This window comes from Drosophila mauritiana, chromosome 2R (assembly GCF_004382145.1).
Source record: "Drosophila mauritiana strain mau12 chromosome 2R, ASM438214v1, whole genome shotgun sequence".
In the NCBI taxonomy this organism is placed as follows: domain Eukaryota; kingdom Metazoa; phylum Arthropoda; class Insecta; order Diptera; family Drosophilidae; genus Drosophila; species Drosophila mauritiana.
Window position 1 is genome coordinate 16,426,404 of NC_046668.1, and position 27,468 is coordinate 16,453,871.

General features: G+C 41.3%; 1 protein-coding gene across 1 annotated transcript; it reads left to right on the forward strand.

Moving 5' to 3' along the window:
* The first annotated feature begins 2,117 nt into the window (after positions 1-2,117).
* On the forward strand, positions 2,118-27,436 carry LOC117137543 (myb-like protein AA). The gene is made up of 5 exons (XM_033299040.1): positions 2,118-2,159; positions 23,696-24,399; positions 26,239-26,485; positions 26,553-26,756; positions 26,819-27,436. Exons 1-5 carry the CDS (start codon positions 2,142-2,144, stop codon positions 27,155-27,157), a joined length of 1,512 nt encoding a protein of 503 aa, XP_033154931.1. The 5' UTR covers positions 2,118-2,141; the 3' UTR covers positions 27,158-27,436.
* The last annotated feature ends 32 nt before the right edge of the window (positions 27,437-27,468 follow it).

The window sequence follows — 27,468 nt, forward strand, 5'->3', positions numbered from 1 at the left end:
ACCGCGTTGTATGCTGAAATAATAATTTTTAATTGCAAAAATACTGGTGAAAATAAAGCTATTCAACTAAACCCGTTATGCATTCGGTGCACCAAAAAGGCGAAAACAGAAACAGAAGTTTGTGGAAAAACAGAGATCTGCATAAATAAATATAGAAACGTGGAGAAGAAACCGCAAAGCATGACCGCAGAATATATATGTAGATACACAAAAGCTGCAAAACTTGTGGCCACTATTTGATAAACTTTAAGATGTCAAAGTGCCGAGGAGCCAGGAAACGGAAACAGGCAGTGAAGAGGCAACTGACAAACTTATGGAGCAAGTAAATGTCCGAAAATGAAATGAAATGAGTGAGGAGCGAAATAGTCGAAAAGCCACAAAAAGCACAGGCATTACGTAGAAGTCAACAATGGCGGCAAGTTGGCCAACAGCAGATGAGGACTTCGCATAAAAAATGCTATTCTCGAGAAACTCAGAAAAAATTGCGCTCAGACAGGGCAATATCAGGGAAGCAGACTGAATGAGGGTAGACCAAGCCAAACAAATGTAAAGTTTATTAGATCTTAAGTGAAGGCAGCGGGGGAGTGGCAGAGGGTCAGCAATGGCACAACGTCACATGGCCATCTGCAGAATGCAATAAAAGGGCTTAACCCAAAAGCAAACGCTTAGCAAATATGTGAAGCAGCTATGAAAAATGCTAAGTTCATCCGGAAAGAAATGACACGAGAGGAAAACTGCATCTTCCAACGTTTGCTCAGTTTTTTAATTCAACAAGTCCCATTTTATTGCATACACATATCTCAATCTTAATAATAAACCAAAGCTTAATATACTTAAATTGTTTAATTATTATTATATATGAAAGATTTAAGAAGTAATGGCTGAAAAGCTTATGGGGTGTATGCAAAAATGTCAGAAAAACATGATGGCAGACGAAATCTGTCATTTCATTTGGCATTTCAATGATTTCCGCTTGAAAAGGGGTAAAAGAATTTATCAATGAAGGATATCAAAAGCTAATTTTAGCTCGAACATCAGCTGTCGATGCTCGTGAAACTTAAAGACGAGCTAATGAATATGCCCCAATAACTCGATTCAATTTGCGTCAGCGTGAAAATTGCTATAGATATACACGGTGGTTGTTGTATTATCACAGTGCTGCTTTTTTTTTGTTGTAGCTTGTTCCGATATGTCAGTGAGTTAGTTTCATGTTATGGCCATAAATCAAGCCAAAAATTCAAATGTTATCAGCGCGGCGGGATATTCCACTGCAGTGTGGGTGCGTCTTCCTGTTCCCTCGCTCTCTATCTCCCTCTCCCTCTATCGCTCTCTCTCTCTCTCGGCGAACTATCACTATCTCACTCTGGCTGCCGACACTTGCGGCGCGATAAGCAAGCTGCCACCGCTCAGTTAGCTGCCCCTTCTACATTGGTATGCACTTTATATAATGCCGCTGATGACGACGCTAACAGTGGCGTCCAGAACTATCCTTCTTACTCTGTAGCTACAATGAAGGTCAACACAATAGGAGTCACTTTAGGTTCATTTAAGAAAGAGAAAATACATAAAGATAGTCAGCATGGTTGTGCACACATTTTCAAAAATTATTAAATTAAATTATACCTATATAATTTATTGAAATTCATCTAGTTTATTTTACTATCATATTATTTGCATATTTCTGGCAGTTTTTCGTTGGCCACTCTTGTATTTACAGGCTTTGATATGGGAGTAATTAGTTTGAGCGTTCCGCTGGCTTTTCCGCTCCCAATGTCAATCGCTCTCCTGTATACCAACAGGTGGCATATCTAGCCAAAGCATCGGCCATGGCGCTAAACCACGGCTAACACTTCTGGCCAACATTATAAATGGCCAAGCATCTGGCTTCTGGTGGCTCATTCGCAACAAAAGCCAATACCAATTCGCAGAAGCCTGAACAAAATCGCGTCGCGATCGCTCCGAACCGTCGGTGAAAAGTTAGAGAAATTTGTTTCGGTGACTGAAATATATGGGAATAAGTTCTACAGTTACAAAATATGAAACAAGGATCTGTTGTCAGTTGTCTTTGAAAATTTGCCCAGACTCATCAGGTTCCTTGAATATTCGCAAAAATCAAAAAAAGGCATCAGCATTGTTGCGTCATGTGTTCCAAAGCATTGGTAAGTTCAACATATCTGTTGTGTACGAACAAAAAATATAAATACAAATTTGGAAATTCTTTCTACACTTCACTATTTGCTGCACTGCAAACGATTATGAAGTCATGAATACTTTGCTCGAAATTCTGAAAGATTTACAACCCAACTCTAAAGGGAGTTTTTCGATTGTGTTCAAATTTCCTGATAAAAATATTTGCATAACATACTCTCTTTCCTATCAGTTTCGAATCCAAATTACTTTTGAATACTTCTAAAACTCTGTGTGATTTTGCTTGCACTGCTTCATAAGCCCATTGCAGTTTTGGCGAACAGTTTAAAGTTCTTCTCGCAAGAATGCATGTGCAACGGCAACATCCTTTTGCCCGGTAACGATAAAACTTACATGAGCTTGGATCTCTGGCAATATGCAAACAGTAATTGAATTAATGCCATGAGCCAAACGAAATGTTGACCGAAACTACCCACACCCACAAGCCCGCCCACAAACACACAGACAGAGCAGCTGTGCACACAGTCAGCCAGAAATGGTTTGAAAATTGGAAATTAACAAAAAGCGAGCGGGAAAAGCGCTGGCACAAATTTAGCTGAAAATCCAAACAAAAAAAAAAGGGGGGGGGATGGGCTTGTGTGCAGTTTCCATGTTGCTGCTGTTGTTCGTGCAGCATGCGAATTAGTGTTGCCACTCGACACTTTGTCCTGGCCAAAATCTGAGCCATGGCGGCGAAGAGAAGAAGAGCAGAACAGCAGTAGAGGAGCGAGTGACAGCCGGCCATCGCCGTCAGCAGAGAAGAGCTTGCACTTTTCTTTCGAGTGCAGTGCAGGCCTTTCCACTTTCCACAGCCCATTTTCCAGGCCAGTTTTCCACCCGCTTTTGAATGCTTAACGTGTCACTTGGCTGCCTCAGAGTGTCGGCATGCAACTCGGCCAGCTGCAAAAATATGCAAATTAGACATCAAAAATGCTTTAATGAAAATTCCGCCTGCGGCAAAAAAAACGAAAGAAACACTGCCTGCAAAAAGCGCTAGCACACTTTCGCCACAACTAATGTACATTTCTTGCTACGTCACTTGCAAAGAATTTAATGCTAGCCATGGCAAAATTGATTTCGCATTTTATGGCGGCCGGATGCTGATTAAACTGGGCCATAAATCGTTCCGGCCAATTGACAACTGGCCATGACGTATGGCCGCCCTCGAGCGAAGTGGTTCGCTAATTATCATGAAAGTGACACCTATGTGAAGCCATCGGGGGATTAAATAGATGTTACTGATTACTGAAAAATTCCGCTGCTTTATTCCACTTAAATCCTACTGCATTTACTGCATTCTCTGTGTTAATCAGTTAGCTTCGCATCGCATGAGCAAATTAAATAAATTTTGCAATTAAAAGTTGCACTCCTTCGGAAGCATTTGTCAACGCAAATAAGCGTAAATTAAGTTTGTTTTGCTTCTGCCTTTTTTCCCTTTTGGCCATCGCTTGTTGCCTCCACCCTGAATCCCGGCGAATACCCATCCCAAGATACTTCCTATTCCCAGTTTTGTTTTGCTGAGGCTGTGTTTCCACGACGATGGTTGTCATTGTTGGTTTTGTTGTGTATACCCTTAAAAAAAATGTAAGGTTACAAGAAACATCAGAAAGCACTTTGAAATATATTGCTTTTTTGCATTAAAATGGATTGGAATAAACTATTCAAAGTTTAATGGAAACTTGATGCCTACTAATATGCTTTAAAAATCTTATCATACACTTGCGATGAACAATTAGCTTATGATTAATGGGAACTTGGTTAACTAGAAGACCTGCATTGCATTAGGGTATCCAATGACCAGCTAATTGTCCCTATAATTTCATTTACCATTTTATTTTGTTTGCTAAATGGGTAGCACCGCAATACAAGGATGGCAAGTGCAGCTTCCGCTGGAACTAAAACGGAAACAAAAATGAAAATGAAAATGCAACTGAAACTGTAACTGGAGCTCAAACGGCAGCCGAAGCTGCGACTGTAACTCACAGTCGCATTTCATGTTGTTTTAATTACTTTCTGATTTATTTAGAATGGTGCCAAGGGGCGTGGAACATTGGATGGGGCATGCCACATTGTTGACTATAATTAGTTGCATTGTCACCTGCATGCAGCCAAATGAAATGAGCAAACAAAAACATGTCCCCAATTTTCGTCATGGCCGAAAAAACATGGTCTCGCATAAAATGTGCTCAAACAGCCAAATTATATTTACATTATTTAAGTGCAATGACAAGAATTTCCACAGGAAATTTGGCTAAAAACAACAAACGCCATGCCATGCCTTTCACACAGAATTAAATTAGGTTCTTGTCTGCTCGCAAAATGTGTTATGACCCGAAATTAGAGCCGAATTTTCATTGTTTATTATTTTGGCCATGCTTTTCTGCCCCCCATCCATTATAATTTGTATTTGCCGATGCTTTCCCCTGACTTCGCTAAAAGTCCTTCATCTAATCAGAGGGCTTAAAGTGAATCAAAAGCCTAGTTTCAAATTTGGTACGAAACAAATTGTGTGATTAGCATTCGGTACGTGTTTTTGACACTACCCACAACCGAAAAACACGTCAGTTAAATAAATAAGCTCGGCCCAAATTGCATCCATTCTCTGTGGTCATGTTTTGGCAGTGAAATGTAGAAACATTTTGGCATTCAATAAGCCATAAGCTGTGTAAAGTAGCTAACCTTGCAGTTAATATTCGTGATTGGTTTCGCAATGGCATATGCTACGATTTTGGAAAACATCTGCCGGTAAACATCTGGAATTAATTTTCAAGTTACTTTAGGAGTTGCTAAAACAATGATATCCTTGCACAAATTACGGCTTAAACTCAAATGCTTTCTAATTGCTTGCCAATTTGTTCATATTAGATGCATTGCATTTAGATTTAGTGCCGCCACGATAGTCTTGAGATTTATATACCATTTATCTAGTCGGAATTTTGAGTATGTGTTCCTGTAGCAAACAAATCCGTTTCCCATTTGAAACAGGAAACATGTGCCTGGGAAATGAGTTGACCTGATTAAATGAACCATGCTGAAACCGCAATTCGCAGCACCAAATTTGCATGCACAACTAATATTCGGTGCTTAAATTAATTAAAATTGTTTATATTTAAAGTATGATTTTTGGGTAATCAACCATCTCATTCGGAAACCGAGTTAATTTACACCGCAAATGGGTTTTGTCGTTGCCATGACAATAATGCTAATTAAATGCAACTAAAGTTGGGCACAACGCAAAACACTTTGCCAGGACCTGTGAAATAATAACGAGCGAATCTCCACACTTTCGTCCTGTTTGCCAATTTTACTTCCTTCACAGCGGGCAAACAAAAGTTAGCGTAAAAAATGCATATTGCATGCGTGCCCAAAAATTAATTGGAATGCAAATGCACTGGCCAAAGTTGCACATTAATTACCATCCTTTATTCGTGTGGTTCTTTCACATCCCCCCCTTATAATTATGGACCCTTTGGGTCCGCGACCGCACTTATCCTGTCTACAATTACACAAACTAATGCCATTTAATTAAGTTCACACGTGCCACAATTAAATCTTCAACACTAATTGACGAGAGTCGCCGTGTGTGTGTTTGAAGGACATTTGGTTCAGGGTTTATCTGGTTTTTTTAAGCCCCAAACAATCTCACGTAGTCAGCAAACGACAAACAAATAAACGAAGGAGTAGCAAAAGGTGTAGGACGAATCGTGTTGGGAAATCATAAATAGTTGCTCCCCAGCCCCAAAACGTATCCTTTTCGATGAAATTAGACTAAGCTAAATTTGATGTTGGATAGTTCGATTTTCTGAGATACGGAATTTAGCTGGTTATCATTAACAATATGATGTTATTAGAAAATTTTTAAACAAATATTTTAAAACTTAAAAAGAAGTAATAAATGGAATAGATAAAAAGAAGATTTTTAAATTTTATACACGAAAACAAAGCATACCTCAGTAATATTTTGTTTAAAAATTAATTCAAATATTTTCAAGTTGGTTTATACCACAATAAATAGTTGATGGAATCACTAATACACCCAAAATTTGACTACAACATCCGCATTGCGAATATTTGGCACGATTTCTGCTCGAGATGGGCGTGCCAACTTGAGTTACGTTACTTTTCGAAAAGGGGCGGGTGCGGATTCGAAAATTATTTAGCAAATTAACAGGCTGACAAGTCAACTGTGTATGCATTCGGAAGTGGCTGACGTGGGTCCAATGGCTATGTGACCGGATTGCCAACAGGCGGAAAACTTATGGATGGCCGGCACGCAATTGCTTACCTTGGCCAAGAAAGTTGGCAGTGGATGGGGCTGGTCTATGGCCATTAAAGTAATGCTCCTGCTGTTTGTTTTTGGGCAGTTTTGGTATTTTGTTTCGGTTTAGTTTGGTTTGCTTGGGCTTGGGTTGGTGGGCTATGTCTGCTCACCCACCTGGAACACTGGCGTGTTGTTGCACTTTGTGGTGTCCAAATATTTTGGTTCCGTCTGAGACCGCAACGCAAACACATGCAGCGTTTATTATGTGTATATGTCGGCTTAATGTCCTGTTAAAGTCAGCTTAGACCGGGATAAGGACATTTTGGGGGCGCAGGATTAGTGAGTGGGCATGTTTTCCTACTGTTGCAACTGAAACTCCGTAATGAAGTTGCTTGTTAATAAAAATTGAAATTAAAGCAGGACTTAACGAACAGCACGCACGAAGTAATGAGAATTACGCGTACAGAGAGAAGAATTTGTAGCCAAAAGTATTTTTGTATACAGCTGTGAAATTTATTATCCAAATTTAATTAAATCATAATGCATATTGAATATTTTTTGATATAAATATTAAATTATAAGGTAACCTGAGAAAGTAAAAAATTTTAATTAAATTAAAGAAAAGTAAACAATGGCACTTTTGTCTGAAAAACTTGTTTTTCCGTGCCCCAAGTTAATTAAAGCCGCCAATCTGCTGGTGCCACGCCCCCTTCCCGGCCAGTGCCTCAAGTATTGCACTTGGCATAATTTGTGCAGCCGGCAGAAGCTCGTATATCAGACAGCAGGCGACGGTCGGCGTACTCTCTTTCTGAATTCGACAACTCAGCGAACTGAAAAACGCGCAAAAAAATAGCAATGGAGAAGATGGCCAGAACAGTGCCGGCTCTTCCAGGCGGGAATCCGCCAACGAGGTCAACGACAGGCCAAACTGTCCGGCAGAGAGCAAACTTCAAGTGCGACTGTGTCTCTGTGTGCGTGCGCGTGTACATATGTATGTGTGTGTGTGATGGCCAACACTTGGCGGACAATAAAACAATTAAACGCAAAGTCAACATGGCGAGCCAAAAAAGTTAACTCCACTCGACCTGCCACGACCCCACGCCCCCAGCGCCAAAAAAAAAAAAAAGAAACCACCGCAACGTGGTGGTTCCAATGAATTGAAATGGGAATCGAAAATGGAATGCAGCTGGGCCAAATGCCAGTGCCATTTGAATGCAACGAGCGCGCCACATGCCGCCAACTATTGCTACTACTGCTGCATTTGCCACGGGGCGTATACTTAATCAAAACCAAAAACATACACCAACGCACTTGGCGGATTCTCTCTGTTTTTGGCCGGTTAGTAGCTGGCAACTTTAATTGGAATTTATGGTCGGACACTAAGTGGGTGGTTGGGTGGCTGAGTGTTTGGAGTTCCGCGCGCTCGAGCTCTCCAGGAGATTGGAACAGGTTACGTCATTTGCGGGGCTTGAGCACATCTCGCCCTGAGTGACGTTATCCGTAGAAAGTTCCTCCATGCGCCGCACGAAATAAAGAAAGCGAATACTATTCGGTTTCCTCTTGGAAAGTTCCAAGGATGTGCCTCTTACCACGCCTCACACACTTCGAAATAATGATGAGGCAACGTGAATAATTTCTGCATATACTTGTATGTGGAAGTGTTTAAAGTTTGCCAGAAAGCAAATTACATTTATGCAAGATAGCACGAGTACCAAAAACGTACTTAAAGCTGTAAGATATGAAGTCTGTATTTGAACTCTATATACTCTATATTTCAGATTAGAGTTTAGTATAAAGATTTTCTTTAGCATGTATATTAGTTTTCCATCTCAGAAAAGTAAAGTTCATCCATTTAAAGCACCTAACCGCACATCCCAGTTCCCCCCTTAAGATTTGCCATCTCGGACTGCACTATGATGGCATACAGAAGGGGGAAATGTGCCAGTCAACCGCACTATCAAATCTTCGTCAATCCCCAAGACCCTAAAGGATATTAACCCATGAAGAACGCTTCAATCACCACGCCCACCCAATCACAATTTAAATCGTTTTGTGGGCGTTGGCCCTTGTCTGTTGTTGTCTGTTTCCGGGACATAATGAATGGTTGGCCATCAATTGACCGAAGCCTCGAGCAATTGCAATTTGTGTCGCCCGATAATTGTCCTGTAACAGGACAAGTGCAATCGTAAGCTGAACTCCGTGCTACTTGTGCATCCGGAAAATATGGCTGGGATGCATGGAAAGAGGAGAAAAGAAGTAGGAGGATGTCGTCGTGCGCTCAACCATAAAATAAAAGATAATCATTATTTTCCTAAGATTGAACATAAATTCTTCGCGTGCGCGCTCCACCATTAAACGTGGTGCAGCTTCCCCGGAAATGCATCAAAATTCGCTGCCTGCCATCGTATCAGTTTCAGTGTCTGCGGAGCGGAAATGCGCTAGCGCAGAGGAAAAGGAATAAAGTGCGCACACACACAGTGGCTACCGCACACCCACGGCCACTCACACACACATACACATGCACATGAACATACCCATGCGGCTGGCAGGATGCAGCGGTAGCCCGTGGCCTTTCCAGCTGCAGGACATGTGAGTGTGGGCAAAAGAGTGCTGGGGCGTTAAGAATGCAACGCCTGCAGCTGCTACAGACCGGATGCAGCTCATTTCACTTGGCCAGGCAACAAAATGCAGGCCCAGGACTCCCATCCTGTAAGCAAGCTTCCTCTGCACCCACCGGGATCAGGACGATGCTGAGCGGGATGAAGATGCATTGCCGGGTTGATTTAATAAATTTTCAAATATTTTCTCGCAAAATATTTTACTGCATCCACGCGACTGAAAGTCAATTTAATAAACAGTTAAGCAAAGTGCAAAGGCTATGGGGGAAATATGTGTGTATATATGCAGTTTTCTGGCTGGCAAAGATGGCATACTCTTACTTTGGAAATTTATTAAAGAATAAGAATAATTTAAGTAATAAAATTATTAATTTTAAATTTTTACTTGCAAGTACTGTATTTTACTTTCAAAACATTCTCTTAATTCTTTAATAATCTATGACCTCGAGATACTTTTTGAAATGCCTTCGTATCTATTACTTTTTGAAATTTTTAATAATATATATGGAAATATATCTTTAAACCTTTGCATTAATAAGGATGTACCTCATATTTTGTGAAGGGTAGTGAAATCGTTGGGTAAAGTGTGCTAAAGTAATACGTAATGTGTTCGAGAAAAGCGTTGTGCATGTGTTCCGCTACATATACATATGCATGGCTATATGTTTTTCAATGTGTGTGTGTGTGTGGGTATATTGCTCGCGTGCTCGACGACATCCTCCATTAAAACTTAAAAAAAGTTCGCTCGCTTAATTAAATGTCGCATAAAATGAAATCTTGAAACATTTTTCAACCACAAAAATAAAAGAGGAGCCTTGACTTTCTCTGCTTTACGTGCCTCCACCGAATTGCCACCACGGCAATCCAATGAATTTCCCACCCAATCCCCTCAGTTTTGCAACCACCACCCACTTGAGTTCATCAGCGGGTGGCGCCGATGTCGAAGTGATTAAATTGAGCAACCATTAAAATAAATATGGCGACAAATGGTTCAAGTGTGAGTTGGGCACAAGAACTGGGACAAAGTGGGAGTGGGAGCCACTCCCCTCGCCTCATTAAGCCCCAAATGCGATAGGAGTGCAGATGGTAATGATGTTTGGGCTCAGCACTCATCCGGTGTCCCCAAAAATTATGCGCATGTTTGTGAATTATATGCGCCGTCTGTGGGAGAAAATTTTTAATAATTCTGTTAATATTTCCAGAGGGAAATATGAAAAGTCGGCTTTTAAAGGCAGGGCAAGCTAATTGAAATCAATTTGCCAGCCAATCGACTGACCCCATGCAAATGATTAGGTCAGTACTTGGCTGACAAGGTGGCAACACGGCTATAAGTACGGCAACAGCTCCTTGAGCTCTTGATGGAAGTAGTCCCTCCTTTCTAGCCATCTCTATCTGCCACTTGAATGCGACAAGCGGCCTCGTCGAGTGCTGGCCAAACTGTCATTGTGAGTGGGTTGGGCTGCTTCTTTGCCAGCCCATCAGAGCCCATCACCTGACCCGCCCGATCCACAGGATCCGTGTGAAGCATCTGAACCATCCGAACCACCAGATCCACCAGACCCACCTGTTTTGCAACGTCCTGAGCTGGCAATCAAGCTAAAAGCACCTGGCCAGGCCCTGAGCTTTGCTTATTTGTTTGAGAACTAGTGGGTGGGAAATGGGTGAAAAGTGGGCGGTCGAAGGACCATGGCTGGGCGGCACTTTGGTCCATTGGTTGGACCCGTAAATCTTTCCGCACACTTTAGCAATTTATACATAACCGCCGGCATTTATTGTCACTTTTAGCTGCTAGTTCACCACCCCAACCACCCAACCCCACCCAGAATGCCCATCACGTTTTGCTATTTACATTCGCCACGGCAACATGGCGAAGCCATTTTTGTACACTTTTTTGCTCCGCATTTCTTTTTTTTTCGTAGTGGCACGATAAAGTCATCTTCTTCATTTGCAGCCGCCGGCTGTCCAAGGACCAAAACTTTATTTGCCACCGAACCGCCAAATGGCAAATGTCACGTTGCAGACTTATTAGCGCTGCTTTCCCGCCCAGATAAAATGTCGCTGCGAAACGAGATTAAATAATGCTCTTCTTTCTGGCTAGGTAAAAAATATATATATATAGGGCCCAACTTCTTGCGAGTGGTGGGAAACAGAGCTTTGCATATTTGTCTTGAATATTTATCAAATTGCCCATACGCACCGTGGCCACGAAAGAGCCTAAATTTCGGCGTGATTTATGATTGGGGAAAAACTGTGGTGCAAGGAGCAGGGGGCAGAGAACAGAGTATGGAAGGGTGTGCCAGCAGTGTTGATGAATTACTGGCCATAATGATGCATCATTATGTGGAACTAATTGCGGGCCTGGCCCACAGTCAGTCATTTGGCATTGTCAATTACCATCGCCGATGCGAATACCGTCGGTTGCCTTCATAAATTAGCTTCGCTGATCGAATGAAAGTTTCATCAATTGTTTATTGGGCCATGGGCCTCACACTCGACTTAACCCATATATCAAAATCACGCCGTGGATTTTCTGGGGCAGATGTCACATTTAATTGGATTTTCACATCGGCCATTGTTTGCTTTTCGGCCACGGCGTCCTAATAAGCTAATAAATAGGCGCCGCAGGCGAGAGTTTTCCCCTTCACCGAGAGCATAATTGAGGACAACACCTCCTCTCCGCTGGCCTCGTTCAGCTATTCCGCCCCCCTTCGAAGATTACCCACAGGACATAAATAACACGAGGACTTCCGTTTGCCATAAAAGTGACGCGTCGCTTGGCCAGAAGGCGAAATGGCGCCCTGAATTGCCAATGACAACATTTCCGTTTCGAGGACAACAAGCTCAGGCCCGCAAATCGTAAATTTCAATCAATGGAGCACTCGACTCTCTCACTCAATTTCGATTCGATCCCCTCGGAAAATCTGCGCCGAAAAGTGAGAAACCGGTTAGTGCCACGCCCACCGCCAGATGGCGCTTAATTGCCGGACTTACGAAATTTACAGAACACGGCACAAAATATTTTAATATTTTTTTAAATGAAATAAAGTAGATAATTTTGTATTCTATTAAATATATGTAAATATCAAAATAATTACAAATGCTCTTTAATAAAATGCATATCTTGTCATATATAATATCTATATATATTTTATCTAAAAAATCTCTGCCGCACAAAAATAAGAAATTAGAATATTTGTAAAAAAGATATTTAACAATGAAATTAGAATCATAGTTTTTCGGTGCATCTGCAGCAGCAGCTGATGTTAAAAACCCTTAACAAGTTGGAAAACTTCGTGCGAAGCGAATGTGTTGCACTATAACTCGTAAATCATTAAAACTTCGCTCATAAAAATAGGCCAAAATAGGAGTGTCGCAGGGGAGATGATGAAGGGTGTGTACTGTAGCACACATATACATATATATACCCCTAATAGTTGTCCTTGGCCCTTTAGGTTAATCGAAAAACTTTTACCAAATCATTCCGGCAAATTGCCACTGAAAATAGCCGGCTAACCGCAGGCAATTTTAGCCCCATTTTTTTTGACTAATTGCCAGAATTTCAGCGGTTAAAGAAGCTTTAACTTCGATTCTGACCAGTCAAAGGAAGAGATGGCCGGATCGTTGATATTAAATCCATTTTCCTGCAACACGCAATTTATATGCACATAATTACCAACGGCCATCCTGATTATACGAACTTAACAAGCTTTCTAGATCGCATGGCCGGAATGGCATTTGATGTTCACCGGTAACCAGGTCATTTCATCACCATCAAACGAGAGGCCAATAATCACAATAATAATATTAATATTATCAAAGTTAATTAGCGATCATCAATCACGCGGTTATTTCACTTCGTTTATTTAACTCGGAAAAATAGCAGTCAGTAAATCGCCAATTAATGAGCAACAGTTGATTAAAATCCATGAAAATAAATATACAGACAGTTTATGATGATTACATTACTCCAAGTTTATTGGCTAGCTCAAGCTTTGGCAAGAAAAATACTGTCAATAGCTAAATTATTGGTTCATCGGAGGTTTTTTAATTATTGACCACGCACATGCAAACACTAAAGTTAAAAAGCCAAATGTGTTCATTTTGTATGCGGTTCCCAGTTAAACGCAGCCGCAAAATGTAATTATATATAAGTTAATTACAATGCTCGGTGTCTGGCATTTTATAAAATTGGCTAAATAATTCATTGGCCTGGTTTCTCTGTTGGTTTTTTTTTACCAAATCAATGGACTCATCAAATCGATTCTGCCTGCCTTCTATTTGGGCTAAATTGCACAACTTGAGTAACAGTTGAGTGAAAAATCATAACAAAATTGGCAAAATTGGTGAAAATCCCATTGAAACATTACGCAGCTTTCCTTCCAAATAATACGACAGCTTTCAACTCGTAAAAGTATTTATGTCCTTTGTATCTTTGATTTGTTTTTAATGCGACTCTCGCAGCTGAAGCAATAAAATTTTTTGACGGACAGTGTGTCGATATGAAAGAGACAAGCGCAGATCACAAGAAAGAGACGGAACAGTGAGTCAAGAAAGAGACAGTCCGAGGACATGAGAAAGAGACAGAGTATTCTGCTGCGCACACACGTTTCAGTGATAACCAAATTTGAGAAGTAGCGGCCAGTAAGCGAATAAAATTATATTGAAAAATTTATACACAATGCATAAATATGTACATGTTCCTCGGACAGAGAGACGTTTATGACTAAGTGGCCTGCATGTGTGCAAATGTGCAATATAAACTTTTATGCCATACACAGTTTATATTTACCGCCACTTGACCTTTTTCAATTTTTTCTCTGCCCTCTCTGTTGTATCTTTATGAACGTGCAGGACTTCGAAAGAGTTAGGGATTTGGGGTAACAGAACGTAAAAGGTTTATATCCCGAAAGTCTACTTAAATATGGATGAGATGGAATTGAAGGCGAACAGAAAATTCACTGTGAACGGATTTATTTTGCTTGGCAATCTTAATTCATAAATGAAATAAATATTTTGTATTAAAGGCAAAGTTTATTCACAGCAATCTATTTATTCGTATTATTGAATTATTTCAGAGCTCATGATGCTATTTGTTTTCTATATATGGTTAATTTCCGCCAGCTCTTGATTGATTTTGGTATAAGCCAAATGTGATTCCCGCCGTAATTAGATCATTCCAATGACCCAGAATCGAGTAATGGCCCAAATTTATTGAAATCCCTCTTGGCATCGCAATTAGATGTCATTCAAAAATTGAAATTAATTTTCGCAGCCATGACAAGACAATTAATTGTGTGTCCTCGCTTTTTTGCCAGCGAGATTCGTTTGAAACTAGATTTTCCACATTCCACATGTACACTCGTATGTAAAAGTGCATAAATCAAAATAAATTTGCCAAATCACGAACTTAATTTAAATGTCACAACAGTAGCAGCAGCGTGTTGACAGGGGGAAAATTTATAAAAAAAAAAAAAAGGAAAATTCCATTTTGTGTGTCCTTTTTGCGTATATCCTTAATGTCGCCGCTCAGTGCGTTTATTTATGCATTACGAATTACTTGCGACTTTCTTGCATTTGTCGCGTTCGTTTCCGCCGATGGCCACTGCCATCCGGCATGAGTTTTCCTCGATTTTTCACCGATTTTCTTTGAACTGCTTGCGTTGTTTTCTCTTTTTTGGACTGCACGCGCGATTTTCGCAGCCATTGGATAAAAGGGAAATCGAAATTAAACTGTCGGCTGTGCCGACCAAAAATTTACGACCGTGCGCGTGCTAAACGTGGCCCAGACACAGGAGCTTTTCGCCCGTCCATTTTCCGATTTCGGTCCGGTTTCCCCCCATCCCCACGCCATTTTCCGCTTTTCCCCTTGGAGTCCACTTGGAGCTGGAGCTGCGTGCCCCTTCATTTGGCCGCAAACATCCGCTCAGTGAAATGACTTTGTGGCTGGTTTTACATAACCCTGACAGACAGACGGAGCAAAAGGAAAAGCGAAAAGATTATTGCAATGGAGGATGGTGGAAGTGGAAAGTGGGGTGGACCAGCAGGATTAAGTCCTGGCAGTGCTTGCATGTGTGCATTTGATTTTTGGCCAACATGAATGTTAAATGCACATTTGTTTCCGGCCAACGCAAGCTCATGATTATTTTATTGAGCCGCTTCTCCGGTTTCTGTAGCTTTTCGCGCTGAAATTGCCCCCGACATGCAATTCGCCAGCTGATTTAGAAGCGCCACAAACCCTCTTTGCATTCACATTTTCTAGTAATCTCGGCAACTTCTATTCATACTTTTGGTTGCTGCATATAGAGAAATTAATGCCTAGTTAGGAGAAACTAAAATTAATTATATAAAATTTCTTACAATAATTTCATTGAAATATCTTGCTATAAAGTGATTTAGAGACTTGAATATGTGAATATATATCTTGTGGATTCCCAGATCAATGGCGGCCATCTCACGGTGTACTTACACATGTGGCTCGCCTAGTCTTGAGTGGCTTTTCCGGATCGTTGCACGCACAAATTGCCACTCGAATGGCTGGCTTAGCTTACCTCCACAGTATCTGTATCTTTGTACATTCGTATCTGAATCTGCAAGTGCTTCGGTGTATCTTTGCAACTGCAAAGTCGACCAAGTATATCTGCATCGCTGGCTCGCAACTGAAATTCACCGAGCACAATATGAATATACATTTTCATAACCCGTATGGATTTCAACTACTTGGTATCTACTTAGCTGACAATCTCGAGTAACACAATTTTCAAATTGTGAAAAGGGTTCCCACTTTATCCAGCATTATCCGCTTCGGCGTTTTGAACTCTCATGATTTGGGCACAATGTAAATACAATCAAATACTCGAAATCCCATGGAACCATGAGCTCTTGCAGCAGACAAAATTACTCTTCAACCGCAATCAATGAAATCTCAGCACGAGGTCAGTTCAATGTCATTGGAAAATTTTACTTCCATAAAAATGGCAAAACTAATAACTAGGCGTAATCCCAATCTGCCTTTATGTGAATAGATACAAAATAAAGCAGGTGACTAAGGCCCGAACATAATCAAAAGTTTTCAGCAGATGTCCTTTAAGGAAACTTTAGCGTGCTACCAAATATATTTGCAAACTTTGCAGAAGTGCATTTTGAAGGCCTGCTCTTTCTGCAAATCTGATGATTGCCAACTAAAAAAGAAATATAGGGTCTTTTGAATATGTCTTTTATGTGTACTCTCTCCAAAATATTGAAGCACAAATTAGAAGCTATAAACAAAATTTATGTAAATAATGGAACACAGTCCGATATTTATTATATTTGTGAATGCTTAAGCAAATCTTTTTGAAAATTAAGTACCTGCATTAAAGCACACTCATTTGCGAATCCATAATGTGTGCTTTGATATAAATAAGCGCTTTCACAGAGCTCACATAGGCGGCAAAGTGGGAATTTGTTTGTTGTCACAGGCTGATGTATGGCACCTACAAGGACATGTTTGGAGTGCATTCCAAGCCGTAGGCATGGCTGCAAACCAAATGCTATACAGAATACCCCCCAACCCGTCCTGTCACATTTATGAGGGTAAAGTTTGAACATAAATTGGGCATGTGTCCCGTGCCACCCACTTGAACTCAACTGAAATTGGGGGGAGGGGAAATGCAATCGACGAACGAGCCAAAGTTTTCGGCAAAAACTGCACAAATAAACAAAGAATGGCATTTGGAAACGGCAATCTGAGGACCAGGACATGATTGTCATTAAGTTCTGCCACATAAATAAGGCAAACGAAAAATGAGTCAACGGAAGTGGGTCTCGCATGACACTTATTGTTGGTAGCGGCTGCAACGAAACTTCAAAGGCATTTCCGTTCAGCCAGTGCAGTAATGACAACAAATTCGTAGTCGTAATTGCAAAACGTTTTTCTCGACCAACCCAAATTGCAGCAAAGTGCTGGAAGTTTTTGTCCACTTCCCCAACTGATTGAAATGGAGTCGAGGCGGAAGGAGGATGTCCTTAATCTGAGTTTCGTTACGTAATCTCAACCGGGGTGATAAATTGATGCATAAACCCCAAGGCAATGCCCAAAAAGATTTAATAAGAACAGCCGGCAAATATTTGCACACTTGAACGGCTCAGGGCGCCTTAACTTCGTCAATGAGAGAGATTAAACTTTTGCTCGAAGGATGTCAAAGCATCAATTTGTCAGGCGACGACAACAGCTCAAAGGATTGCCAGTGGAGGGTGAAAGCAATCACAGAACCACAGGAAAAAAATGTGTACAAAAAATGAAGGCTACCTAGAGATACCATACCATTCATCTTTGACAGATGAAGTGAAGTAAAAACTATACTTTAAAATAAAAACAATTGGAATGTGGTATCACAAAAATAAATGGTTTAAAATAATGTATTATGTATTTGTATTAACCACTACAACCTTTTATATAATGATCATCATTATATAATGTGATCATCACTGCTGCTGCGTAAACAACTCCATCGAAATTATGAAAGAGGGACTAAGACTTTTGTCATTCTGACATATTTTAATGCGAATTTACAACAGCCCCGAGGTTTTTGGGTGGGGCATGTTCCGGCCACTTGAGCTGCCAGTCCTCTGACAGTTGGTCAACTTTAATTTTCAGCCCTTTTCTGGAACCCACCCGTGCCTTTGGGGGCTAAGTTCCTTAGTACCCCCGACCTCTCACCAGTTCCCATCTCGAGCTCCATTTAGTGCTGCCTGCTTTTCGGCGCCATCCCCCGGGCGACAGGCAGCGTAGTAAATTTAATAAATAAGTGGAGATTTCTGCTGGATGCCTGTTATTGTTGGTGCGGCATACCTCAATCAAAGCATGTGCCACACATATATATATAAGTATATATATATTTATGTACATGTATAATGGAACAGACAAGCCTTTTCTCAACAGGGTCTTCAATAATATTTTACACACACGACAGACAGCTAGACTTGGGTCGCTGTCATGTTGTATTCCCGTCGGGTTGGTTGCCGGCACAAAAGGGCAAATTGCAAATAAGAAAGCAATAAAACGGCATCGAATAAAATATCGTGAAGTAACAACTTTTTTTCAGCGACGAAAGCGGACTTTGATAAATGCTTAAAAAAATACATGCTTACAATTAAATATAATAGTTTTTAGTAGCGAGTAGTAGTACTTGGTTATATTCTTAACTAAAACGAACCTTCTACATTTAAGCCAGAGTGCTAACCCTTTAATTCCCAAATGATATGAACCTGCTGAAAAACACCTCCGCACATCCTATTTGCCTCGCCGGAGCGGAGAAAATAAAACGTTCAAGTGCCATTTATCTCACTGGGCCAAAAACTTTCCAAACTGACTTTCCACCGCCCGCACACACGAAAAAGTGTGCTAACCAAGTGTGAATGTGCGGGTGAACTCTGCATATTTTCTCCATCCTGCCCTTGACACTTAAACACACCCTCATACTATCCTCGTTTTGGTGTGGGCTAAATTGATTTGACAAATATTTTTCTTGGCGTTTATTACATTTTTTCTGTTGGCATCAGCATTGGGAAAAGGCTGCCGATCTGCCCTTTTCAGAGCGCGTAACCCGTCGCTGGCAGGGATTACGCTCGCTATGGCAACAATTTCAATATGCTCCACTACCACTCAGTTAAAGCACTTGGAAAAAATGGTATTAGATATTAGACGTTCTACCGATTAAGCTTAAAACTTAATAGAGCTTAAAGGATACGCATCCTAAAGATTATCAAATGAAAGATATGCAACTTTAAGGCTTTCTACAAATCCTTGACAATTATCGCTGCCCAAGGATATATATATATATTTTCTATACTATGTATATCTGGACTTAAAATAAAAACCTTTTATTCCTGTGCACACACAAACTCGCCCTCTAAAATGTACTATAAGGATGCAAGAATTCCACACGATGCCACAAACACATGCTTGGGGCAACATTTAAATACATGGGGTTGTGTAAACGGCTGAGCGAGTGTGCGTGTGCTGATTGCATTGTTGCACTTGTTGCATTCCCTCCACGCACACACTCTCAAGCGCACTTCATATAAATCAATATGAAAACCAAAGCATGCCAAACAAACAGGAATTTCCCCAGCCACGCAAAACTCGCAGGAAGCTAACATAGAAATGCCAAGGGAATATGTTTTTAATAGAATATTTTTAATTGCCAGGAAATAATAAAAATATACCCAAAATAAGCTACTTTTCTGCAGTAAAAATAAATTGCTTTAAATTCAAAAATTTAATTCTGGCCGATATTTGACTCAGATTGTTAAAATTTGACCTATTGACCTTACCCCCCTTGGGTAGTAATATTTCCCACAACCCACAATGGAGCATCCCGCACATGAAAAGAACTGAAGAGTAGAATGTGCTGCCAAACAATGGTGAAAACTTCTAAACCTAAAAACGGATATTTTAGATTGGGAACGCAATTCCTGGCAACCATAGATGGTGGTTGTTCATTGTTGGTCCGCTGAGAGGTTGGATCTAAATGACCAGCGGTTAAAGGTCAGAGAAAAGCGAGTAATGCACTCGCCTTCAAAATCGGCAAACGAGGTCCATAAAAACCAGGACCACAAAAAGCCACTGCGTTGGAAGAGGCACTAATTGCTGCATTAGAGGCTTCAGCCGGATCAAAGTCTCAGTTGACAGGACCGGAGTGTATTTAACTTCTCCACCTGCATATGAAAACATATAAACAGTGCTGGCTAGCTAACAACCTAGTCAAGTTCCTAATGAAAACAGTGTAAAAGCGTTTCAAATCTAGCATGTCATATGATAAATGGGTAAAATTGCAATGCCACATTATAATGTAATACACACAAATACATTATATAATATATAATAAATATAAAGCTAGATCTTTCTGTTTAATTTGCTGGTGGGATAAGTAAATCTTTTTATAATATACCCAGAAAATAAGAAACACATTGTAAAATTATATATACATTTTATAAAAAAAAATAGCTAGAAGTTCCAAATGTAGCTGAAAAAAGGACATTCTACCAGCAGTGGTTGTAAGTAGGTTTCCGCCCCACCCACCATCTCGCCTCAACTATCTTTTACTGTCTCTTTCATGCTGCTGTAACAACACTTAGACTTAGAGCGGCAAAAAGTGAGCTACGTGCAGATGCCTCACCTGTGATAGAGGTGATTAACAGGATTTGCAGCCGGCAGAGCAACCAATCTGCTACTTTTGCCAGTTGTCCTGTTTGCGTGTGTGTGTGTGCGAACATGGTAACCGTTGATGGCACACATGGCGTATGCGTAACATTAAATCTAGAGGATGGCTCTTGCTGCGGCTCTTAATTGAAAAAGCAACCCCCAAAACATAATCTAAAATGCCGACAACTGTTGGCCAGCGAACATGACAACGAACTAATACCGAAAAACTTTGAAATTGGCAAACTTTGGGCGATTAATTAAAATCGCTTCATGCCATTGATGAAACAATAATAGGAAAAAACCAATATTTGACAATTGCCAATAAGCGCCAGACAGAGCCGAAAAAATAACAATAACAAGGGGGCGGGGCTTTGGATCACATCAACAGCAACGAAAACAAGGACCGAGCGAGCAAGGAGCAACAATTAAAACAAATCGAGGGGAGAATTGCATGCTCATGTTATTGCAGTTATATAAAAACCACCGCTCCACACCACCCCCTCGCCCCGAAAAACATACCACTACAAGCATGCAAATTGGGTACTCTCCCGCTTAGTTGTGTTGTTTTTCCGACTGCTGCCAATGCAAGGACCAAGTTTTCCTCGAACAATTGCCGCCGTGCAGAGAAATTCAATTGAAAACTGAAAGGTCACAAATTTATGCAACATATATGCAACAGTACGCCCCACATATATGTACATATGCTAACGGTATATATCTATACATATATATATTTTTTGATATATACCTGTATGTTTGGCTGTCTGTTCTGGCCAGGTGAGCAGCTGAACATTGTCTGGCCACATCGCAGTTTGATTGCAAAAATGTAATTGAATGGCAGTCGAAAAAAAAATTCGTAGACAGCAAAAACATAAAATAATAAACAACCAAAAAGCGCAATCATTTGCATAAGGCTGCAAACGCTATGCGAAAACTAACACCATAAATTATGAAATTATATTTTCAATTGCCCCAGCCGGTGTTATTGTTTTTGTTATTACGCTAGGTTGTGCAACAAAAATATGGGGCCGCATTCGCAGCAATAACAAAATAAATCGAGGCTAAGCGTCTTCCATGGTGCTGAAATTCTATGGTTGTATTTCAATTAAAATTCACCTGGAAAATGTACACATATAAATCAAGGAGAAAAAGCCATATAAAATGGAATAGGTCACTGTCAAAATAATACGCGGTTTACTAAAACAATTTCTTAACAATATTATTGAAATAGTATGAATTTTAAATATATTGCAAAAGTTATTAAAAATTTATTGCTTAAATGTAATAGAAATTTATCCCTCAAGAAAACTCGAATCTGATTTTGATGTCTATAAGTTTATAACCATCTTGCGTGACTTTAAATTTTCCTACACATTTTATAAAACTCTAAGTATAGCTAAGCTTCAGAGCTACTTAGTTCCATTCTAACTTAATTATTAATGGCGTTAAAATAAAACCGATAACAGCCATCAAAGTTAAATTTTCTTTGTCCCGAGAAAATCGGCTTATTGAAGCCACTTTAAATCACACAAAGAGCGACTGGCCACACAAAGCCACCTGTAAGCCACAAAAAAGATAGCACACAAAGCCCGCCTTCGCACCTGGTTTATCAGAAACAAAACTAGGGGAAACACGCCTTAAACCAAACAGGGAAAAAGGAAAATAATTCAATTCCATAAACACTTGTTCACACAGTTCACGCAGATCACGCGGTCGCCTTCGTAAGCTGCGACTTGGAGCGACTTGGGCGAAACTTCATCAACACAAATTGTGAATTCCATACAAATAGTTTGACAAACTTGCTGGTCCCACGAAACTTGGAGGCGCTGGCGAGGAATTGGGGGATCGAAGGTGGGGCGGACGAGGCCGAGATAAATGAAAGAAGTTTTGTGGTAGGCCCGGCCAGAGCATAAAAGAAATCTTATAAATCCAGAGCGGCAACAACACTTGCATACATCCGTGATGCTTCCACATATATGTATGTTCCACACTTAAAAAAGTGCTGGGTCTTGTTAAATATTATATTGAATATATGAATAAGAAATCCACTTGAACTTGTTACCAATTTTTTGCAGTACATGTTAAAGCCAGATTGAGACAAAAGAACTTGTAGAGCGACAAGGAAAAGTGGGAACAGGAAATGGAGCCGCTGGAGGAGAGCACTGTGTTCATATCTCAGTTTTGAGCATTTCCGGCGCCAACTATTCGGTCACGTAGTGTGTGCCTCTAATGAATGTAGCTAGCTGTACGACGACTATATCTGGATTCCTATATAGGATAGGATAGGAAAGGATGCGCGTGCAGCGCATTATCGCTAAAGGTCGCCCAACTATTTTCGCTTGGGGCACTTCTACGTTTTTTTTTGGACAGGACCACATAATCAGAGAAATCGCACATAGACACCAGACACAAATACAGACATGTCTGAAAATCTTGACCGAAAAGTTTCTCAACCTCAAAGTGGAAATAAGGGGAAGGCCAGGCGAAAACTTTTCATCTTATTTGGGTTCGGTTTTTTGGTCCTGACGTTATTCCAATTTCCCCAAGCACATTGATTGTCAACATCCAGCAGGGAATTCAACTTTCCCCTTAGCCGGCTCAGTGGGAACTTGGAGGCTGTTTAGGTTTAAGTTTTCGGTTTCGTCAATCGGAATTTTGTTGAGTTCTTAGTTGAATTATCGGTCGATTTTCGGCTGACAGCAGTAGACTACAGAGTTTCCCAAAAAAAAAAGGAATAAAAACTAAATTCTTAGTTGTAATGAAATTAGAAAGTTATCGATGGATTTTCTAGGAATTTTATAAAGTAGCAGCCATCGTGTTTCGTAATTACTAAGGTAATTTTAGACATGTTGTAATATTTTTCCAACTGATAACCGCGCTTATCAGCATTATTGATTATCATTTGATTCTTATCGCAAGGCTTTCCCTAAGTATCTTCATGTTGATAAGAATAAAATATCTACGTCACGTGCATAACAATAAAATGCGAAATCGGGGAAGAACATTAACTAAACGTTGCTTGAAAACTTTCCAAGAAATTAAAGAGGTATTTATCAAATTAATTGGTAGCACTGCGAAAGTATAGTACTTAAAGAATTGATAAGGTATTAATAACAACTAAGACAACAACTACAATGAATAACCACAATGCATATATGACTTACACACAAATCCAGTGGTTTGAATAAGCCTTTGATGCCCAAATACCCAGCAAATATTTTTATAAACCTATTCATTGCGCTGCCTAATCGCATGTGATAAATATTAATCCACATGCATTGTTTGCCATTCGGATTGAGGGGTATTTGCATATCAAGCCCCCCCCCTCGACAACTGTTGACACTTTGCAGTTTATTAGCCACACAACAATTGTTTAACATTTCCGTTGCCTTGTGCCGCACCCTTCTTATCGAGCAAATCTCTTTGTTTCTGCCACATTTGCAGCTGCTCCTGGCCGTCATTCTAGCTGCTCGCTGTTTTGGTAGTGGCTCTTCCAGACGAACGCTCGCCATGGCCTGCGAGGAGACGATGGAATCGACGCCGGGGCTCAAAAACAATAGATACGGCTATAGAAGCGCCACGGACAACAACTACAACGATTACAACTACAAGTGGGAGCTCGGGGATGTGGACGTTGATGGCATTGCAGATAGCAACGAGGACGACAACAATGACAACTATAACTACAACAAAGCACCGGCCAAATGGCAGCAGGAACAGCAGCAAAAACTCTACGGAAATACCATCCACAGCATATACGACAGGCAGCAACATCGACAACGGCAGCAGCAGCAGCAACATGAGCAGCAGCAACAGCAACAGCAGCAACAGCAACACCAACAGCAGCAACTCGAACAGCAGCAACAGGGATTGGGAATGGGAACTGGAATGGGAATGGGACTGGGACAGTTTGATGATGATCCAGAGAATGCTCGCAACGACTTCCGTCTGCAATTGTCCGACTTAAATGCGGCCGTTCAAGGTATGGGCAGGTTTGCTGTTACCCAGGACCAGGACAAAGACCAGGACAACAGCAATAGTAATAGCAATAGCAATGGCAACAGCAACATCGACTGGCTGCAGCCGACGGAGGAGCAGGAGCAATTGTTGCTGGCGCGTCGCAGCCGCAGCAGCAACATCAACCAAAGGTAAGACCAGTGATGAGAAAGGTAACATTTACTTCAATCTGTATCCTTTTCCAAAAGTAATGCCTTAGTTACCAAAACCATAATTTTAAAATTTATTTAAGTCAATTTGCTTCTTACCTTGAGGAAGATTCCTATATGTAAGACATCACTATTTAGCGAAAGTATGGATAATTAGAGGCATTGGCGTGTAGCGCGCATTCAATGACTTCAGATTCCGTGAAAATGTGGCCGCATATGATTGGAGCCGACAGAAGGGGGGAACCAAACCATAAAGCCTGCTCCTCCGCCCGTACCAGTTGCAGTTGCTCCTCCTGCGCCTCCTCCTGCTTATCCGATCCTATTCCATCTGTAGAGTCCATCCCGGCAGTCGGCAGTCTGACTAATCTGGGCTCTCTGGCTTGCTGGTTGCATATCAACTAAAAGTCAATGACAACATCGCATGACGTAAGCGTGAGCACAAACGTAAGCACTTAAGCTGATTCCTCCAGTCGACTGCGCTTTATCCCCTTTGTCAGATTGAACGAGATCAGGAGCTGCATGGATCATGTGCATTCTGAGCCAGGGATTACGTAATCTGCGTCTTGCATGCACCAAAAAAAAGCAGCAATATAAAGGGAATTCCCACCGAAATATGACTTACGATTCCTTGAAGAGGAAAAAATAAGTCATTCTAGTTGTGCTCAGTAGAAAGGATACCCTGCCACTTTTTGGGTACATTCTTAAGGTCAGATATATTTTTGTTAAATACAAATCCCATAGATTCCTCCTTTGCAAAAGCTAAGCTATCAGCAAAAATCGATTTAGGTAAAACTCTTAGAAAGCATTCACATGAAAACCACAATTATTCGCTGTTGCAAGAACTCAAAACCCTTAATACCAGTCCTTTTTTTGTGCTAATTCAAACCAGCGCTCACCTCAACTATTCCAGCTGCATTCATTTCAAAACATTTTCACAAACTTTGCGACGAAACTATCAAAGCCGTTGTTGCCCTGAAAGAGGGCTTCAAAAATGCCAACGCCGCTGGATCGGAGGGCTAAAGCTTCGGGGCAGGAAGAATAGGGTAAGGAATGGGGCAAGGGGATGTGGTGGGATGGTATCTGTAGGGGGACTCCGGGGTATGGGAGATGTACTGTGAGGCATCGACAACGAAGGGGGGATATCCGCTGGCATCCAACGACATTCGCGAAGCGGAGAGCTTTGTGCCGCGCCACAGGCTCAGGACAACGCTATCACCACGAGCATCTCCTGCCCACCAATCTGAATCTCCCGGCACAGCCCCATGGCCGTCGCTCCATCCACAGACAAAGCCGCGCGCCAAAGCGAAAGCTAAAAAATTCATTGGCATTTGCTGCAGTTGAATGCAAAATGATGCGCTTTTGTTGGCCAACTGGAAAAATTGCAGAAAAGAAACGGCGGCCATGCAAATAACAAACGTCAAAAACGAACTTATATTTTTTTTAACCACACCACCGCAGGCAATATCACATAGGAAAAAAGTTCTTTAAAATGTAAGATCATTTTACATGTTTTCTTAAATTACTCAAAATTTTCCTGACTATGTAAAGCTGATATATAAAATGTTCTTTTAAAATTAAAAGAAATTTCAAATTTTTTGACTATGATGAAGTATTTTAATCATGATAGGATTAGTTGCCAGTTCTGTTCAGAATTCTTACACATTTTTCTTCATGTGTAAAACCGCTTTTGCTGTCATTTCCGCTTGCCTGCGGCGACATCAGGCAGTCGTGGAGGCGAAAGCAGCTCCAGTGGGCCGCGAGATGAGAGCAGCGCTAATTCATGGCCAAAACTAACAAATTTCCATGCATATGCAATTTCAGGTCAGCCATGGATGAAGCAGAGGGAGCAGGGGAATCAGGTCAGCCCGAGTACACCAACAATGAGTCACCATCTGGCGGTCTAGATGATGTGGACATTGAGGGCGAGGAGGATTACGCAGGTCAGGAGGAGGACGCAGACGAACTGAGTTCCCAGTTGCCCTACGGGATACAGAACGTGCGCAAGCGCCGCGTTCGCAGTGTGATGCCACCGGTACCGTTTCTGGGTCCCAATCCCAGCTCAGATGGGGTAAGTAACTCAATTTAATTGAATATAATAATGTACTTTATGTAATGTACAACTTGCCCATTCACAGGTGGTCACCTATCAGTCATTGTGCCCTACGAATCGGGTGACCGTGAAGTTGGAAAGCGGCGATTACCGTCCCAATCACTACGTGGAGGTTACGTGTGCCCACAGCTACTCACCGCAGCCCTCGAGGAACTACAACTATGAATATGGTTACAGGGGCAATGAACTGCTCCGAGCTCTGCTCTCCGAGCGAAGCGAGAAACGAGAGGTGAGCTACATATATTAAAAGCAAAAATTCAGTTAAATGACCTTTGGGATACTTGCATTTAGATTTGCTCCGCAACGGGCTTCTCGTGCATCCAGCTCAACCGCACCATCCATTTAATTCGACTGAACGACGCCTCCGGCTGCTGGGAATCGGAGACGCGGACGGTGCCCTCTGGTTGTGAGTGCATGTGGCCGAAGCATAGCTACGGCGATATAGCCTTCTACCATCAGGCGCAGAAGAGACGGGCCGGCGTGTCCGCTCTGCGACCCCATGCACCCATCAATGTGGATTACAGGCCTGGAGTGGGTTACCGCCAGCTGACCCTGAGGACGAGGAATCCCAAGCCAGCTCCTCGCAGTCGACGTGAGGATATGGGCTATGAGAGCTACGATTTCAACTAGTTTTGAAGGATGGCGCCTAATTCGATTCGCGTGCTTATTTTGGTGGTTTAGCAACTAAGTTTGATCCGCATAAATTATTTTTCGCTTTAGCTTAGCATTTAGAGTGAAGAGAGAGTCCCTTAGTAATGGTGTATAAAATAAACGAACTACAATGGAGCAACAAAAGTTGGCTTTTCGTGAAGGGGGATTATGGAAATTAAATTGCATGTGCCACCGGGCTTACGCTTAATCCCCGCTCCTTAATCCAGTTTGCTGTGCAATTCTGTAAATGCATTTCGCTCAACACCTAACGATATCCTTCGCATCGCCCG

Bases quoted from the DNA above. Each gene is read 5' to 3' on its own strand.
- LOC117137543 (XM_033299040.1), top strand. The intron at 24,400-26,238 runs GTAAGACCAGTG...ATGCAATTTCAG, and splicing joins AGCAGCAACATCAACCAAAG to GTCAGCCATGGATGAAGCAG. The intron at 26,757-26,818 runs GTGAGCTACATA...ACTTGCATTTAG, and splicing joins AGCGAAGCGAGAAACGAGAG to ATTTGCTCCGCAACGGGCTT.